This window comes from Opisthocomus hoazin, chromosome 6 (genome assembly GCF_030867145.1).
Source record: "Opisthocomus hoazin isolate bOpiHoa1 chromosome 6, bOpiHoa1.hap1, whole genome shotgun sequence".
Lineage (NCBI taxonomy): Eukaryota > Metazoa > Chordata > Aves > Opisthocomiformes > Opisthocomidae > Opisthocomus > Opisthocomus hoazin.
This window is the reverse complement of record NC_134419.1, coordinates 22,488,106-22,506,831: the sequence shown is the minus strand read 5'-3', so window position 1 is coordinate 22,506,831 and position 18,726 is coordinate 22,488,106. Positions and strand designations below refer to the sequence as shown.

The following is an 18,726-nucleotide window of genomic DNA, read 5'->3' as shown; positions in this document are numbered from 1 at the left end:
AGTGTGGTTTTGCAGTTAGGAAGCTGTATTGCTGCTGGTTCCTGAAGTTCTTCTGGTTAATCTTACGGTTTGAGTAATTGCAAGCTTGGGGTGCTCCTGTTTTGGCAGAAAAATGACTTTATATGGTTGCTAGTCTTCAAGAAGGCAGGATTCCTAACTAAAGAGTATTTGTGCTCCAATTCTGGTGTACATACTCCAGAAAATTACTGCAATTGGTAAACTGTGCCTCTGTATTAAAGTACAAAACCAATAATTGAGTAAGCTGCCATGCAAGTAATGTCATCCTCTCTGAGCATTATTGCATTGTTAGAACAGATTGGTGGATCTCTCCTATCCTCCCCCCCCCCAATATGGTAATTAGGCTTTGTACCATATTCAGACTATTGGAAATGCCTACAGCCTGGTGAGAATGCATGTGTACCCTCGTGTTCGGTGTAGCAACAACACTGAACTTTCACTGATCTGTCGTGAAGAAAAGAATCCTGAAATTGCTTTTCAGATAGGAGATTCCTATCGTCTGTACCTCTGTTTCTGTATCACAAAGCTGTAAATGAAAGGTAGTATAAAACTACTGCTCTGGTGTATTCGTCGGTGGGGAGAAAGTAGCAGGCGTCTGGAGTAAAGTATAAGTAGTGTAATTTATCTTTGAAAGATAACTTTATACCGTGGCCATAAATAGATTGACTGTGATGTTAATGTGGAGGTTATCAATTAATTTCAAAGTCTGCCAGGCTATATTATTTCTTCACTGACCACAACCAGGCTCCATCCAGTAGTTCAAGATATGAAAGCTGTTTATCATTCTTCTGCTCTACTAGAGTCAGTGGTATTCAAACGCTTAGTAAAAAGTGACTTTAGGATTCAGAAGAGGTGCCCAAGGCCTGAGCTGACTGATGGCATGTTCACTGGCATCCCATGGAACTGCAGTTAGAAACAACTCGTTGCTGTCCTGAAGAGTTGTGGACTACATTTCTTTCACCATTGAATTCCCTGGAAGAATGTAGAGTAACTGCTTGTATGACAGAGTAGACCAACAAGCTCTTTATAGCATCGCCTTTCTAAGTAGATGACTATTCCTATGATACAGTACAGCAAATGCCTTAGAAGTTATCCTGTAAGAACTGATAGGAAGGAGTGGTTCTAGAATTCTATTCTAAGGAGAATGCAGATACAAGAAACCTATGCTACTGCTTCCAGGTAGCATTATGATAGTATTTTTGAAGTAGAGTATTTAAACAGTCATCTAGTATATTCTGCAGTTTTGCTACTTTTTAGTTTACGAAGCATAAGGATAGCAAGTTTCCATGGGATGAGAGGGATGAATAGTTTAAGCTATCATCTCAGTACTTCATTAAAACAAAATATAATTAAATGTAGATTAATACCATACTTGCCTTCTGTTCCTCATATCTGGTTCCCACCTCTGTTGTAAATGACTGTCTCTCTTAACTGGCTTAAGCTTCAGAGGCATTCTGATTTCTTACTGTGTATAAATGCTTATTAAAACATTTATACCCAAAGAAAGTCTATTACCTGTAAGAGATGGAAGCAAAATAATATTGGGTAGCTTGTTATCAGTGGCTATCATATAATAAGATTTTATTTCTTTTATGTTTTTGTCTTCAACTTTTGCCAGATAAAATTCTTTATTCAGATGATGACTTGGTATGTCATTTCTTGCCCATTCCCTGTGAGCTTCTGTAATTAAGCATTATGTCATAATGTTTTGTACTGAAGGTTGAAATTAATCTTAACAAACACTTACGTTGTTATTTGATATTGTAAAGTAGATAGTATTGAAATAGCATTGGTGTGGCAGGCAACTACTTGTCCTAGACAGTGATCAGACTATATAATTGTCTCTTTTTGCACTGGGCTTGGCTTTTTTGTTTGGGAGAATGTGGGGAGGAGGATATTAATGAAGTTATAAGCACCAAAAAGATAGGGCACTCCTACTTCATCATTGTGCCCACTTATAATAGCAGAATGGCTGAAGCTGGAAGGCACCTCTGGAGACTGAGATCATCTAATCCAACCCCTGGGTTCAAAGCAAGGTCAACAAGAGCAGGTTGCTCAGAGCCTTGTACAATTGGGTTGTGACTCTACAGCCTCTCTGAGCAACCTCTTCCCAATGTTTGACTGCGCTCAAAGTAAAAGTTTTCTTCTTACGTTTAACTGGACCATAATTATTTTTTCTTGAAAAATATACCCTCTGCCTTGCAGAAGAAAGCTTTAAAGGTACTACCACCTATTCTATCATCTGGTTTCAGTAAGTTTTCACTCCTTCAAAGCCCAGAAGTCGTGGAATATAGTTACCTGTTTCTTTTGTCCAAGTAGCATGCATTTGGATGCCGATGGCCTGTTTTGTCAATAGGCAAGAAGTGTCCTGTCTCTCTCATCAAAAGACTTAAGGCAGAGGAGATTAAAACAGAGTGAGTTATAGTCCATTCTCACTGTACTTTCTAGCATGTGCATCAACAAATTTTCGTAGACCATCAAGATACAGTCTTCCATGCAGAAAAAGGAAAAATATTGGTGAAAGCTTGTAAATTAAATTTTGAGTAATTTTGCACAATGGGTGGGGAGGGAGAAGGCTCTAGAAGGTGTCATTATAAGTTGCTTGCATAAAGGTTGTATTACTTATAAAGGTGCCTGTATGAGGGGTTAGCTAGAAAGAGCACTGAATCCCTACCAGGAACTTATTTTTTATTGTGTGATAATTTTCCTGTACGACTGTACTAGCTCTTATCCTAGGGACAGTCATTGCTGCTTCAAAGTTAATGGAAATGTTTAAAAATAATCTAGAAGAGAGAAACAAGAACAATCGGAAGACATGAAATAAATACTAAATTGGAAGAACAGCCTAGACACAAGAGGATTGAGGGAACAAAGGGAATCATAACTTTATGCAAAGTGTATATGTAATCTCTAGAGTAGCGGAGGATGGGTTAAAAAGAGATATGCTTAAATTTCAGAGAGAGATCAAGACTGGATGTTATTAAATAAATTTTACTGCCCATAAGAAATTCTATTTAGCTTATTCTTCATAGATGATTTATTCTTATCTTAAGCAGTTGTCACCCTAGAGAACAGTTCTACATCAGCAAGCTTAAAAGAGAGTAGATAATGTGTTGAAGTTCTTCACTGTGTAGTTTTGACCAAAACCAGACTGGATATCATGGGATGAAGAAAAAATTCTGTAGTTAGTGTGTGTATATATAATGGAAAAGGTAATTGTTGGAGCATCTTAAACTGAGGCTACAAATGCCGTCCGATTAAGTGGTGTTATTGTCCCCTTAAATGAATCAATAAAGGACTTATCTGCTGCACCGTCTATCTTGGCTACTCGGTATACTCCAAAAGTTACTGATTTGCAGCTTTAACTATCAACAACATGCATGTTGAAATTTGCTTAGCTCTTTTGTATAAATAACACAGGTTTTGTTCTTTTTCTCTCAGTTTCTTTGGAGATTTTGGACCTTTAAATTTGGCAATGTTATACAGATACTGCTGTAAGCTAAATAAGAAATTAAAGGTAAGCTTTGTTTAAAAACAATGTTCCTATATTTTTGTGTTTTGGAATTCAACTAAAGTGTATTATCCAGTTTGAAAATGGTTGTTAGGCGCTCATTATCTAAATGGTTACTAGTAAGCTTTAAGGTTATTCTTTGTTCTGAATTCTTTTCCTTCTAAAGAATGCAAAAAATGAATATACTCTCATTGTTCCTTAGCAGGTGAGGCATTGAAGGACGTGTTCAAATTTTTTCATAACCTTATAGTTTCAAGACAATAGTAACAAGAAACATTCCAGATATTTCATGGGTTTGTAGCTAATGAAGTGGGTATGCTAGTATGAATAACTGAAAAACGGTTATTAAAAAAACAACCAAATGGAAAAAACCCACACCCATGAACAAGAACAAAACATGGGCCCTGAAATCACACTGTTTAAACTAAATCTTACTCAGTAGAAAGGTTAAAACTTCTGAATCTCCTTCAAATTAGTAAAAGGTTGCTTCCAATAAGTGTTGTGAAAAAGTGTTTTTACACATATAAAAACTGTTCCTTTCTCTGTCTTACTTCTAGAAGTGTCACTCCTTATCAATTAATTTGTAGAAGCTTTCTTATTTTCTTGCTTCCGTATAATGTTTGCGTGATTTGAGGCAATTTTGAGTTGATCTTGAGATAGAAAATTCTAGTATCTTCTTTGGATATCACAGTAGCTTTTTCTTTTGACTGCGAAGTGTTGGTCCTCTCTTTATAAAGTTGTCTAGAATCTGTAAACACAACAGTTAATTCTGAAGGTGACCATGACTGAGTCTTGTTCTAACAACACTGTCCTGTGATAGAACCACAAGCCTGATATGGGTTGACCTGGCCAGAAACTAAACACGTGGCAGCTGTTCACTCACTCCAGTCCCAACCCCAATGGGACAGAAGAGTGAATCAGAACAGCAAAACCAAGAAAAACTTGTGGGTTGTGATAAAGACAGTTTAAGTTGGGGAATAAGAAGAGCGGAGGGACAGCAGGGGGGAACAAAAGTGGTGCAAGGGCGATCACTCACCACCTCCCACCAGCAGACCAATGCCTGGCCAGTCTCCAAGCAACTGCTAATTTAGAAAAAGTCTGTTCCTCAGTGTTACTGCTGAGTATGATGTTACATGTTATATCCTCTAGTCTGTTTGGGTCAGCTGTCCTGACTGTGTGTCATCCCAGCATCTTGCCCACTCCAGCCTACTTGCTGTGGGGGCAGAGCGAGAAACAGAAGGCCTTGATACTGTGCAAGCACTGTTTGGCAATAGCTGAAATATTGGTGTGTTATCAACACAGTTTTAGTCACAAATCTAAAACACAGCATCATGCAGGCTGCTATGGAGAAAACCGAACTTCATCCCAGCCAGACCCAGTACACTGAGCACATACCTGTAGATTTAACCTGGTCCCCAGATGCCTGGGAAAGTGATTTACAGCATGTATAGAAAATTTATCAACTGCAAGAAATTATACAGGTGTCTTATTTCTAAAGTACTAATTAATATCACTTGTGTGCAAATAGCAAGGAGACCCTTCAATAAATGTTACAGATTTAAAATCTTTACAATATGAAATATTAGACCTGCTACTGACAGAAGAGGAAAATGGGACAACAGATGTGGTAACATTGGCCACTGTTAAGAAGATTCCTGTATTGAAAATGACATCATTTTGGGAATAATGTATGCTGTACAAGTGAAATTTATGCAAGTTGATTCATGCTATATGCTGCTTCCAGGGGCATGCTGAGTTTAAGTCAGGTAGTCTTAAGAGGAGACTCTGCAGACTGAGGGGTTTGTAGAGCTGCTGTGACCTTTCTGCAAAAACAGTGCTTCTAGGGAAAATTTACGTTGCTTCTTAATATAGAAAGTTGGTTATAAATAAAAAAAAATCCTCTAGTATTTCTGATTTTGAATACCTGTGTTCATATTGGGAAAACATTGGATTTGCCTTTTCTGTTAATACTAAATGGAGCTTATAAATACATTGTCTTAACAGCCTGTTTTCCAGTGCCACTATCCTATTCAAACACATGACCAATGATGCTCACTCAGTAGGAATCTTTTTACCTTAATTCTGCTGTTTGTGACCTTATATTTGAGTTATTAAAGACTGTGGAGAATGCTTGCTCTGTGAAGTAGTTACTCCAGAAAAGAACCAATAATAAACCTACTATTCTAACTTTCTCTGTGCCTGTGAAAACTAGAGGGATCAGTTCTGTTTTTTCCAGATTCAAACTGAGACTGATCAATTTGAGACCTGAATACAGTCTCATGTGTCACTGTTGAAATGTACCTTCATACTTTCATAGTTGAACTAGAACACTTTCAAACTGGACTCTAGGTACCTAGACTTTCACCCAGAAAATAAGAATACAACTAATAAGTACCACAGGACTTGTTTGGGCTTTTTTAGTGATTCAGTGTTAAACAGGAAGGTCTCTATAATCTATATTCTTGTTATAAGACCGTTATCTGCATCGAATGAGGCAAGCTGCTAGTCATAAATGGCTTGTAATCATGATGATATAAAGACTGTATATTATAATGGAAAAATACATTATAATGTATTTATTGTATTAAATACAATATAAGGGAGCCAAACTGAAACTGAATTGGTAACTCTGAGCCTTGCAGGCTTGATTTAGCAAACCATGATGTCACTTTAATGTAACTTTTTTTTTTTTGAAAACAGCAAGCACTCTCACAGTGCTAGGTGAAGAGTACAGGTAGCCAGGAAGAGGACAGAGAAGTCTCATTCAGATCAGCTGCGGTCTCAGCTGGGAAGAGGTGCTGTTTGTTGCTGCTAGATTACCAGGGGCTAATTCCAAATAGGTTAATGTAAACTAGTAGTACATAATAGAGAAGGGTAACCTAATAGTGCAATCACTTGAAAGTAATACCTGAAATCAAACAGACCTTGTTATGTTTTTGGAATACCACCTGAGTGGTATAGAAGCTTGCTCATGAATGGATTCCAGTTTGGCTGAGTAGCACTGCCTCTGAGGTTAGTACCTGCTAATCTAAGCTTTGCTCTTCTAACAGTTCAAATATGTGCCAGACTGTCCTAATTAGTGGGTAAGTTGGCTTGTAAGACCAAATCCCAGGGCTGAAGCATGCATCTAATGTGTACTGTAGGCCTAGCTACAGAAGACTACTGCTTAGCTTCACTAGTTGAGAATTATGGATTCACGGTTTCTATACTTCTACCCATCAGCTTCTCATTTCTGTGTCCCTGAGAGGATTCCTGAGACCTGAACTTTCTGTCTTAGTGTGTAAGACAGAAGTTCATGACTTGGGACTTACATGCTAGCAAAGCATTGATGCAATGAACAACTGCAGTACCAAAAGTATTGTAATTCTCATATGGCACTGGGGGACATGTAGGCAGCCTGTGATTGGTGTTTCAGAGATGGGGAATGCCGACTGGACTAACGACATGGAGAAAGAGTCCTGTTGGGAACCTGCTGCTTGCATACCATTGCATTAAGGGTAACCGCACCCCATGACCAACAGCAGGAATTCTCTGATCATAGGAAGTAAAAGGCACTGCAGATTATCATTGTCTAGAAATCCAGCCTCTGCTGCGGGATGGTTGCTGTTGCCATACTGCAACACTCTTAGGACCCTGAGGCAATTGGTGCTTAAGCCCAGATGACTTCTGCCGTGATTTGGTATATGCCTGGTTGGATATGTATTGCATGTACTTTTCTTACAGAAAAAGTCTTTAAAAGAAGCGTGGCACAAAAAAAATTATTCACAACACATGATAGTTTTTGCATGGATGTACTGTCTCAAAAGGAATTTAAGACTTATAAGTTTAAAACTTCTATGAATAGGAACAGGAGAAATGGGGGTATAAGATCTCGTTAAAACAAACAAACCCCACAAACTTCCCCTCAAGTCTTTCAGCTATATCTATTTCTGTTTTGGGAGAGGAATTGGACATGGAGGCAGTTTTCTGCTTTTCCCTCCCTTTTTCTTGAGGGGCAGGTGGAGAAGGGGAGGGGTACCAGTTTGAAATGTGCTGATGGCAGAGTGACATTTTAAAGTAAGCTATTATAACTTTATACTGACTGATTTTGAACACAGTAAATAGTTCTATTCTGGAGAGCTGAAGAATTTATTCAGATATCTATTCGCTGAGAAAGTTGGAACTGAAGTCCTCATTATGCTTTACAGGAAAACCTTTCTGACCTTGTTATGTTTGTGATGTTTTGATTGCTGATTGCTATGGAGATGATCTTGACTAGCCTAGTCAACAGCAAGAAAAAATGCTTGGCCATGCTATCTTCCTGCTTGTTCTTTGAATTGTGTTTGGGGAAAAATGCTTGACTAAGCAACTGTGATTCATTTATGAAATAAATATTATTTTCTTCTGTTTATGAAATCAGACTTATTTAAAACTTGCTTTAAAAAAACCTGCTGTGTTTTCTGTGTATATCGCCTTGTACACTCTCAGTAAATTCAGAAGCAGGGGTAATCACAGAAGGAGTATTGCTGAGATAAATGGTACAAGTACAGAATATCAAAGGCAGGAGAGGGGAGGTTCTGGCAGGCCTATCAGCCTATGAAAGTGTATAGAGTTGAGAATTTGGGTGTTAATGTCAAGATATTGCAGTGACATTTCAGCAAACACTTACTGGGAAACTTTATTTTCTGTAACTCATGTGCAAATAAAAACAGTGGGGTTTTTTTATAGGCTTCTGAAAACTAAAATCCTGATGCAATTTTTCTCTGGTTGCTATGCTGTAATTAATTAATTAATGTCAGTTTCTAATTTTGTGTTAAAGATTTAGTCAGGATTAAAAAAAATTAAATATTTTGTATAGCAATATGGTTTATAAGGATTAAACCTTTACATTTTGAAAATGAAGCAATGAAAATTATATATTGTTTTCATTTCAGTGTTCTGGGGACTTTTAAGGTGAGCTGTCACATTTTGGCTACTTCAGGTACAAAAGCATCTCAAAATTGGAATGAGTTGATATACCCATACTATTAAAAAAATCCATTCTGTAAAACGAAATAATAAATCAATAAAACTTCTGGCTAGCTAGCAGAATGTGCTTTTCACAGTTTAAAATAGTATTTCAGGTGAACTGTAAACTATTGCAAAGAACTTGGCTTCAAAGTAAGTAGTAGTCAACAAATTATAATTGAGGTTCTGTCACTGTTGCATAACTGCTGTAATCTTATCCCACCTACACATCATGTGTGGAATTGCAGTTAGAGAACACTAAAATTAAAAAACTGAGGAGGGGGAAGAAAAGAGGAATCGTAAAGTACGGGGATTAATTTTGTCAAGTTTTAATAGTAATTGAATGCTTCACTAATTAAATAACTACTTGTGCTTTGTATGTTTGCATATACGCTGAGGGAGATGTTGCTGTTTCTCTCAAGATACAACCTCTTCCAATCAACAGCAACCAGCTATCTCAGTAATTACAGTCCTGTTTAGATGTACTCAGTTGCATTAACTCTCACTTCTTCTACCTATGGAAGTTGTGGGTAGTAAGACCAGACTGGAATGTACAGTTAAAACTGCTATTAAAGGTGCTATTTCTGTGGGGGGTGAGAGTAAGCAGCTCACTGTGATACATACGTTTGTTTTCTTGTGAGTTTATTGGCTATTTGATTTTTTGCAAGATTTGATTCTGTGGTTAAAGCTGTCCTAAAATTTGCAACAAGATTTAAGACAAGAGTCAATGTTTACAGATTTCTGGAAGCGAAATACAGCTGGCACTTAAATAAATAAATAAATAAATAAAACACAATTCTGCAGCAGATAGCTTATCTCCCATGCTCAAGTGTCATCAGTGCCAAGAGCAGAAAAAGAAGGTAAATTTAAATTGTCAAATTGGAGCTGAAAACCTGAAGTTGGGTAACAGCAGTATTAGTACAAAGGCAGTTTATAAAATGTGCTACTTTTAAAAATTGAAATGCACTTCAAATATGTAGAAACAGAATCCAGTAAGTCTGTTGATGACTTCCTCAAAACTGTAGTAGTACTGTAGAAATCTGTCAGGAAAAAAATAAGTGATAGTTTTGCAGAAAATAACATGTAGCAATTCATGAAGCTAAAAAAAAAAATGCAATAAACTGTCCAACTTGCCATTTTTAAGTGACAATTTTATCTCTCTGACTTGAAGTAGTTTTGCTGCAGTTTGTCATTAATGTTCTTTTCTGGTGCTTGCTGGTTGTGTTTTCAATGGGAGTTTTGTCCACAGGATTCTGACAGAGGCTTCTTTTCTTCCTAAAGAGAGAAAAATTGCAAGTGTTACTAGTTTGTCTCTGCCTTGCCCTTTTTTCAGACTTTTGACTTGTGCAGTCTTTTTTTTTTTTTTAAATAAATTCTTGCTGTTGAAGCTTTCTAAAGACATCTGTCACCCTGTCTCTAATATAGATGGAAGAGTGGTATTTAACTTATAAAATGCCTGTAAGATTGATTGCTTCAGTTTTTCTCTTCTCCATAGAATTGTGTGCTAAAGGGATTTAACATAAAAGAGAGTTTTAGCCTGAAAATTTCGATGTCTTTTAATGTTCATAAGCTATTGTTCACATATTTAAACTTTGAAAAATTGCCAGTATTTTATATTGAACTTTTCAGTTCAACTGCATTTTGTAGGATATTTTCACACAGCAAACTAAGAGATCTGCCCTAATACAGTGACTGTTTCCCTGTACTCGTACCTATAATGTAAGAAGATTGTTCATGGTAGCAGTAATTTTTTCTACTTTAATTTTAAGAATCTCTCTACAATAATGTTTTTTTTACTTATTTTTCAGTTTTGGAGAAGTGACTTTTTAAAGTATTTCTGAAGTGTATTCTTCTCTCAGTAAATATGCTGTCTGTCTGGGTTTTTTAACAGTATTTCAGTTTATCAAGAAAGAAGATAGTGTACTATACAAGTTTTGACCAGCGGAAACGAGCAAATGCGGCATTTTTAATAGGTGCATATGCTGTAAGTATTATTTATTATATGGATACTTCTAACCCCTTCTTTAAGCGACACCTACTATGTGTAAAATAGTATCTCAAGGGATGGTCCTTTAGGGAGATGGGCAGATTGTCATTTGATTCTTCTCCAAGATGTCTTTGAAAATTCTGCTGTAAGAGTTTTAGGGAAGTCCTGTCTTTGGCACTTAACTGCCTTTGCTTTGCTACACAGGGAGTGGCTTTAGCAGAGTATGTGCACGTTTCCCATAGGATACCATTTTCTTGAATGTCAAAAATGCAAACCACATACTTACCTCTAAACCTGGCTGCCTTAGAATCGATTGCTGCTTGTGGCAGTAGTGAGATTCGTACTGGGGAGGAGAAAGCGCTTTTTTTTTTCTTTCACAGCCTTTCTTAAGGTTTCTAGGGCAGAGGCATAGTGACTATTGGATGGATTTCTTTTCTCAGTTAATTTTCACAGCCTACCCAGAATAATGGGAAAATTGAGGTATTTCAGCCTTCTAATATTACAGATAGTATGCAATACACAGGGCTGTCTTAGCCTAATTTATTATGATATCATGTAACTTTTGATAGTCCCAAGCTGACACTTGCAAAGCCACTTGTGTGTCTTCATAGCAGTGTAGCTCAAACTTCAATTTCGCCTTCCTGCCCTACTGTCCAGAATTGAAGCCTACTTGTAGGAAACTCAGAGTCTTTGTGATAACATGTTTTACATTGATGAAGTATTGAAACTAACAAGCTGCTGGTCCTGAGCTGACATCCACAGGGTCAGCTGAGTTCTGGAAGTCTCTGTTAAGTCAGTCTTTACACTGTGTGAAAGCTGGTAGATTTCTTTCAGGCCTGAGGTCATGCTGAAAGAAAAGCTCAATAAATGCAGAGGATAATATTGAAAGAATTTAGGTTGCAGATTCTTGTAATTAAGCAAAATGTTTTACTACAAGTATTAGGATAGTGTGTAAATTCTCTTGAGAAAGAAGGTCTGTTTAAATTTAAAGATGGAAATAAAATTGGGGAGAAGTTCAAATTTTAAAAGTCTTTGGGTTATATTTTTAACCCTTAGGAGTAGACCTGATGAAACAACTTTGCAAGAGGAATAGTAAGAACAAACAAGTTTGTTTATTAAAGTTTTTGACCATACAAGGCTATATTTAATAAAGCTGGAATTAATTTCAAATTTTATGTTTTATATTCTGTTTAAGAAACCTCCAAATTTGATAGTATATCTTTATAAGCTTTACTGTCCCTTCAGATCCAAAATCTGAACCATACCATCTTCATTAATGATTCCCACACTATAGTTTGTAAAGAAGCTTCAGTCATTTTATTCAGACTGCTTTTTCTTTTGTGTTTGCATCATTATATCTCCATTTCTGTATGAAGAAAGATTCGCTTTGTGGTTTAAAGCTGGTCTAATTAAGCCTGTAGTTAGACAACACTCACCTAGCACATATGTAGATTACAGCATCTAAATGCCTTCACTGGATTGCCCTTGTCTGATCCTGCCTTCACCTTCTTCCAATACATCTTAGAAGCCTTGGAAAGGGTAGGAACTGGTATTTTGAAGGGGATGAGATTATCTTTTTATTCCCGTCGTCCAGTCCTTGTTGTTTGACTGTCTCAACTAAATAGCTGTTCTCCGTGCATAAGGGGTTAAAAGGCCCTTATCAGTATTACGTAGACCCGAGGAGAAAGCACTATTGTCCATGAAGAGAACTTCTTGCAAAGCCAGATTGTAGGAACAGAAAGGTACGTAGGTACGTAATGTGCAAGACAGGACTCCAAGCAGAGGACTGATGGCCAAGGAAGATTATGCTATATTTATAGTAAGACTTAAACATGGGAACAGTCTGGTATATTTGGTAGTCCTTATTTGAAGGAGCTGCTCAACAGCTGAAGCTAGGGATAAGGGCATGCACTGGGTGGGGAGGGCTGCAGAAATCACTATAAACAAAGTCGAGAGGGGGAACACATAATATGTGTACCTTAGTGTGACACTGTATGTACTCCATAATGGATATCAGGTGGCGTGTCACGTAAAGAGTTGGTAGCTTATGTGAGCAGTAAGGTAAATGAGTGTGCCACAACTGCATGCACGTTTAACCCTTGCCTAGCCTGTTTTAAGCTGCAGATAGCTCTTAATTGCTGCTAGCATGTATAAGTGATCCACATCTGCATTTGATTCTGTTCTTCTCCTGTCAGACTAGTAGATGTTTTAAGTATCTTTTGATTGTTGAAGTTATTATGTACCAAGACTAATTCTTTATTAATACAGTGTTACCAGTTCAAAAAATTATTTGTTCTCTTGTTGAAAACGCCTTGTAGTCACTTTCCAATTGATCTCAATTTAGTGTAACATTGGAGAACGTTTTGAACAAAGGTATCCAATATGCTACATAAGTATGTAATCCCAGAAGTATTTCTATGGATGTGTATTCCTAAACTTGCAAGTGTTATGGGTGTTCATTCATCATCTTCTATAGTGGTTGATATTAATGGCAATAAATTAATAAAATGAATATTTATTCTTAAAAGTTATTTATGATCTACCTAATAATCTGATTTTTGTTTTTAACTGCAGAAGCTTAGCTTTTATAATTCAGGCATACTAATTTCACACTGAAGAAATAATACTTGCATTTTTTGACTGTTTTACCTGTAAATGCTATGTGTAGTCAGATGCAGTAGATGTACACTCTTGGATTACATGATAGGACAGTTCCTGCCCTGAAGGAATCTAACCGTATTCTTCAGTAAAAGAACTGTATGTAATTGGCAATTTGATCTATTACAGTTTGGATATCCAAATTGTGACAGAAACATATGTACTCTTTGATTTAAGGTCTTCTAGACTTTGTCTTTAATTACATGAGCTTTTTGAGACCAGAAACTCTTATAGCTATAAACTCTACCGATGTGTGTAAGTTAATTGAGAAGGCTGCTTTTATTTGTCCTGGTGTTAAAATATTAAGGGTAAAATGAAACGTGGAAAACAGTGGATCATGTTCTAGGAATAGGTTTCCAGTGGTGATTATGCAACTTAGATTGTTCCATTAAACAACTTGTTAGACATGTTGACCTGAAATACCCTATAGCTATTAAAATATTTTAGTAAGAGAGTTGTAAGTTTAAGCAAAAGTTAAGGCTTAAAACTTTATTTGCAGTAGGTTGCCTGTTTGTAAATTGCATCTCGGGAAGATGTGTTTTCTAAATTTCAGTTTTTACAATAGACTTTCAGTTCATTTGGGCTAATCATGTCTAATTGCTAAATTATTGTCCTTGCTTTTAAGAATTCTGCAAAGATTACTTCTGTCATAAGATTCAGATTAAGAAGAAAAAAAATATTTAAAGTGTTACAAGAACAGAACAGACTTGTCTGATCTTACAGAGAAGTTCAAGGTTCCTCCTAAATGGCCAAGACTCCAATTTGGACTGTTCAGTGATGTCAGAAACAGGGTGCTACTAGGTTTTGCAAAGTCTTATCAGGCACAACAGAGAACATCTTGAAGCTAATATTGCTTTGCTTTTCCCTTCATCTGTTTGGAGACCCTAATTTTAGTTGTTAGGGTTTATAATGTAGTCTTCCACAATAGTTAAATAAAAAAAAATCTTTTAAAATAGTTTTAAAATAGTATTACAAGTACTTTCATGCGTGTCAAAACTAAAGTAGCCTGGTTTGACTAAACTTGTCCCTAGTAGCTTCTGTTGGGGTAGGAAAGGGGCGAGAGGGAGTAGGTTTAATTGCGTTATACTGAAGTGATTACAGGAATGCTCTGCTTGTCGTCAAAGAATGAATTCTTGGAGAAATAGTGAAGGAGAGTGCATTTTCTCCTGTCTGATAACATATGGATGAATTGGTGGCTGGGTCCCTCTTTCCGTATTCTTAAGGTATTTGGTATGCTACTTTTCTGGTTGGAAATCAAGGAACCTCTACCTGGTTGTGTACTCTGCTATCTAGTAAGGTTTGAATTCCCTGTGGGGAAGAAGAGCAGGAGGAACGCTAGTCTGCTTGTACCAGTAACTGCTCCTGTACTTTTAGAGAAACGTGGCAGGGGTAATAGAGAATATATATATAGGACACTTCTTCCTCCTGGTAAATCTAGAGCTTTAATTCTACCCTTGTAGCAGACAAATAGTAGTTATCTCTTGCAATTCTTCAAAGATCAAAACTTGATCGGTGAACCAAAATTTGACTTTTGAGCAGTCCTGGTGAAACATAATGCTTTCATACTGTGGCAAACTCTGAAAATAGATCTGGTGAGCTCTTTTTCCTTGTAGATGGCAAATGAGCTGGCCATATTTCTTTCTCACATTTACTTTAAGTGTGTATTTTGGTAGTAATAGCTTTTATTAGACGTCTGTAATGCCAATAAGGGGGGATAGCTGCTCAGTTCTTAAGTTTCTAATTTTATCACAGCTAATGATTGGGTAATGGTGAACTACTGTGACATGTTCAGTCATGGCGGGTCCTGAGGGAACTGGCAGGTGAAGTTGCTAAGCCACTATCCATCATATTTGAGAAGTAATGGCAGTCTAGTGAAGCTCCCACTGATTGGAAAAGGGGAAACGTAAACCCCATTATTAAAAAGGGAAAAAAGGAAGACTCGGGGAACTGCAGGCCTGTCAATCAGACCTCTGTGCCCAGCAAGATCATGGAGCAGATCCTCCTGGAAACTATGCTAAGGCATGTGGAAAATAAGGTGATTGATGACAGCCAACACAGCTTCACTAAGGTCAAACCGTGCCTGACAAATTTGGTGGCTTTCTATGGTGGGGTTACTGCATTCATGGATATGGGAAGAGCAACTGATGTCATCTACCTGGACTTGTGCAAAGTATTTGACACTGTCCTGCATTACATCCTTGTCTCTAAAATGGACCACTGGGTGGATAAGGAATTGGCTGTTTTGGTCACACTGAAAGAGTTGCAGTCAATGGCTTGATGTCCAGGTGCAGACCAGTGATGAATGATATTCCTCAGGGGTCAGTATTGGGACCGACGCTGTTCAATAGATTTGTCAATGACGTGGACAGTGGGATCGAGTGCACCCTCAGCAAGTTTGCTGACACCACCAAGCTATGTGGTATGGTCAACACACTGGAAGAAAGGGATGCCATCCAGAGGGACCTTGACACAGATCAGAAACTAGCATATGTCTTGTTTAAGAAAATACTTATTAGAATACTTTATATTCAACAGTTAAACGTGTAGAGCTAAAAAGTAGCTGTGTAGGTGCTGGTTGTAAGGTGAGTTGGGGGGAAATGGCTAGGAAAATTGTGTGACTGTTTACAAAACATGTTTGTGCATGTGAAATATGCCACTCCAAACTGGTTGAAATATTTTTTGTAAATAATGCAGTTGCTTAAAATGCATTCCAAGTTAAATTTATTTTAGGACCAGTTTTACTGTACAAATGGGAAGTGAAATGCAACAAGATGTTGTTGTATTCTGATTTCCTACTCAAGTAAGCAAGCTGAGCTGATAGTTTTCAGCGATAACAGAATGAGCCTTTGCTTAGGGAGTTGCATATATGTTATATCAACTCTTTGTTGATCTCATAGTAACAATTCCAGCTTGTTGAATTGGATGCTTTTGTTAGTTAGTAGCTTGATATTGACAATTAGGAATCAAAAAATATTTGTGTTGGAAAATCTTCCATTGAGCTGTGGTGGAGAAATGTTTCCTTTGTCAGCTGCTGTGATAATATTTTGACTCATCTGAAGTTGGACAGAGAACTAGCATAGATGCCTATTTTTCATCTTAGTACAATGTCGAGTCTATCTTAAAGTCTCTCAGTTGCAGCAATATGTGATTTTAAAAAACAAAAATTTAAAGCGGGGAAATTACATGAAACAGAAGTCACAGTTTCTGTTGACTTCTTAATCTTTTATTTTGTGTAGGTATCTCTTTTCTGACCTATAAATGTCATAGGAGTTGGTCATAAAGGAGTATAGTATACATTCTTAAGAGTTTAGTGGGCTGGGGGAAGTGTACTAGTGGTTAATGATGTTTCAGGCTCAGGGCTTATTTTTTTTTTTTCCTCTCCACCCACCGTGTTTAGGTAATATTCTTGAAGAAAACACCAGAAGAAGCTTACAGAACACTTTTGTCTGGATCTAATCCACCGTATCTTCCATTTAGGTATGTGAACATGAGAAATCGGCCTAACTTTTGTGTTTTGGAATTTGCTAAATATAAATTTTTCAAATTGCCTTCCCAGAAAAGGATTTCATATCTGATACAGGTGTTTTATAAAAATGACTGATCTCCAGAAAAATATTTTTTGCTTCTGGTGGCACTTCTTGCTCTGTGTTGGAAGAAAAAAGCCATTTGATTGATTGAAGTTTAAAGTAACATTCCAGTCTTGCAAAATGTCAGGTTTAGAAAATAGTTCTTAGCATGTTTGTGATTTAGAAATTGAAATTATTCTTTATGATGTATTGTATTTTACTGTTTGGAAGCTACTAAAATCCTTTAAATTACCTAGTACCTAAACAGCTAGACTTACATGAATGAAGGGGGTTTTATGCTGTTATGTTTTCTGTTTTACAGAACAAGTACTGATGTTCCACTTATTAAATTGCTTTGCCTTTCTGTTTTCAATGAATCATAGACAATTTCTATCAATCTTTCTTTATTCTCTGTACGAAGGTCATACTGAGACTAGAATCTGAGGAGTTTTAGCTATCATGCCTATCTAATAAGGAGACTTCCAGATTTTTTCATGATACGGACCATGAAATGCCTTTGTACTTTATGAACGAAAATACCTCACACTATTCTTGTGCAAACACTGGCAATAAAAGGCAATTGCAAGAAGGTCAATGTCCTCTTTTTTTAGGGGAGTCAGTGTGTTATAAGTAGTGTTTATTGTCAGCTGATGCATTTGTAAATCTAGACCTACCTTGTCTATATCACAGAATCACAGAATGGTAGGCGTTGGGAGAGACCTCTGTGGGTCATCTAGTCCACCCTCCCTGCCAAAGCAGGGTCACCTAGAGCAGGCTGCACAGGACCTTGTCCATGCGGATCTTGAATATCTCCAGAGCAGGAGAATCCACAACCTCCCTAGGCAGCCTGTTCCAGTGCTCCGTCACCCTCAGAGGGAAGAAGTTCTTCCTCGTGTTCAGACGGAACTTCCTATGCTTCAGTTTGTGCCCATTGCCCCTTGTCCTGTTGCTGGCACCACTGAAAAGAGTCTGGCCCCATCCTCCCGACACCCACCCTTAAGATATTTAAAAGCATTTCTAAGGTCCCCTCTCAGCCTTCTCTTCAGCCTGAACAAGCCTAGCTCCCTCAGCCTTTCCTTATATCAAAATCATCTGTTTCTTTACCCACTCAGCAAAGGAAGATGAGATTATCTCTCTCCTCATAGCTTGTAGAGGAGGAGCCAGATAACAGTATAAACTATTGGGATGATAGATTTGTACATGAAGAGCAGTTTGATTTTGAATCTTAAACCATCAAACACATTTTTGAAAAAGGTATGAAAAGCAGTGATAAATTTTATTGTCAGGGAGTTTATACATTCACTTAGTCATTAGTAGCTCTCTGATGTCCAAGAAGCTTACTGAGCTGTTGATATCCATATTTTTTTTAGCTAATTATAAAAGATATTTGGTACAATGCATTAAAAAAATCAGTTATTTTAAACATGTCAGTGTCTTTTTAACCTCTCTGAATCCTATATAAAATACAGGAGTGATGACCTAAGTTAAACAAAGAATACTGCATAGTTTTCTCCACCTTTTAGATTCTGTGGTTCCCAATCTTCTCCCAGTTTGAAATAATTACATTGGTCCTTTGCATTTACAGAAGGTTCAGCTATTGGAAAATTGCTACAAGAAGTTCTTTGAAGCAAACTGTATTATTCTGAGCACAGAAACTGTGTCAATACATTGTTCTGTATCCTTATCATTTTGGGGAAGCAACAAGTGAAATATTTCCTTGCAACATTTCCCTTCCTTCTGGGGATTACTATGTGGCATGTTAGTGGAGTCTTAAAAAAAAAAAAAAGTCACCACAAAACCTCATTCTTCCTTTCATATCAAATTCTCAATGATTCAACTTTAGCAGGAGTATTAATTTCATGTAAGAGCTTTCAGTGCTAAAGTGACTTAAATCTTTCAGAATCTTAAGCTTAGTTTATTCAAAACTAGCTTAAGAAACAAAACTTTCTTAGTAATAGAGGATGTATAATACCTGAGAATAGCTGTATCTTGTTCACCAA

At 37.1% G+C, this 18,726-nt stretch overlaps 1 protein-coding gene across 1 annotated transcript in view; it reads left to right on the top strand.

The window, feature by feature from the left end:
• Nucleotides 1-18,726, top strand: part of CDC14A (cell division cycle 14A) — a 68,958-nt gene that overhangs the window by 8,175 nt on the left and 42,057 nt on the right. The window contains 3 exon segments of the mRNA XM_075422210.1: nucleotides 3,460-3,535; nucleotides 10,407-10,499; nucleotides 16,558-16,637. Coding sequence (XP_075278325.1) covers nucleotides 3,460-3,535; nucleotides 10,407-10,499; nucleotides 16,558-16,637 — 249 coding nt within the window.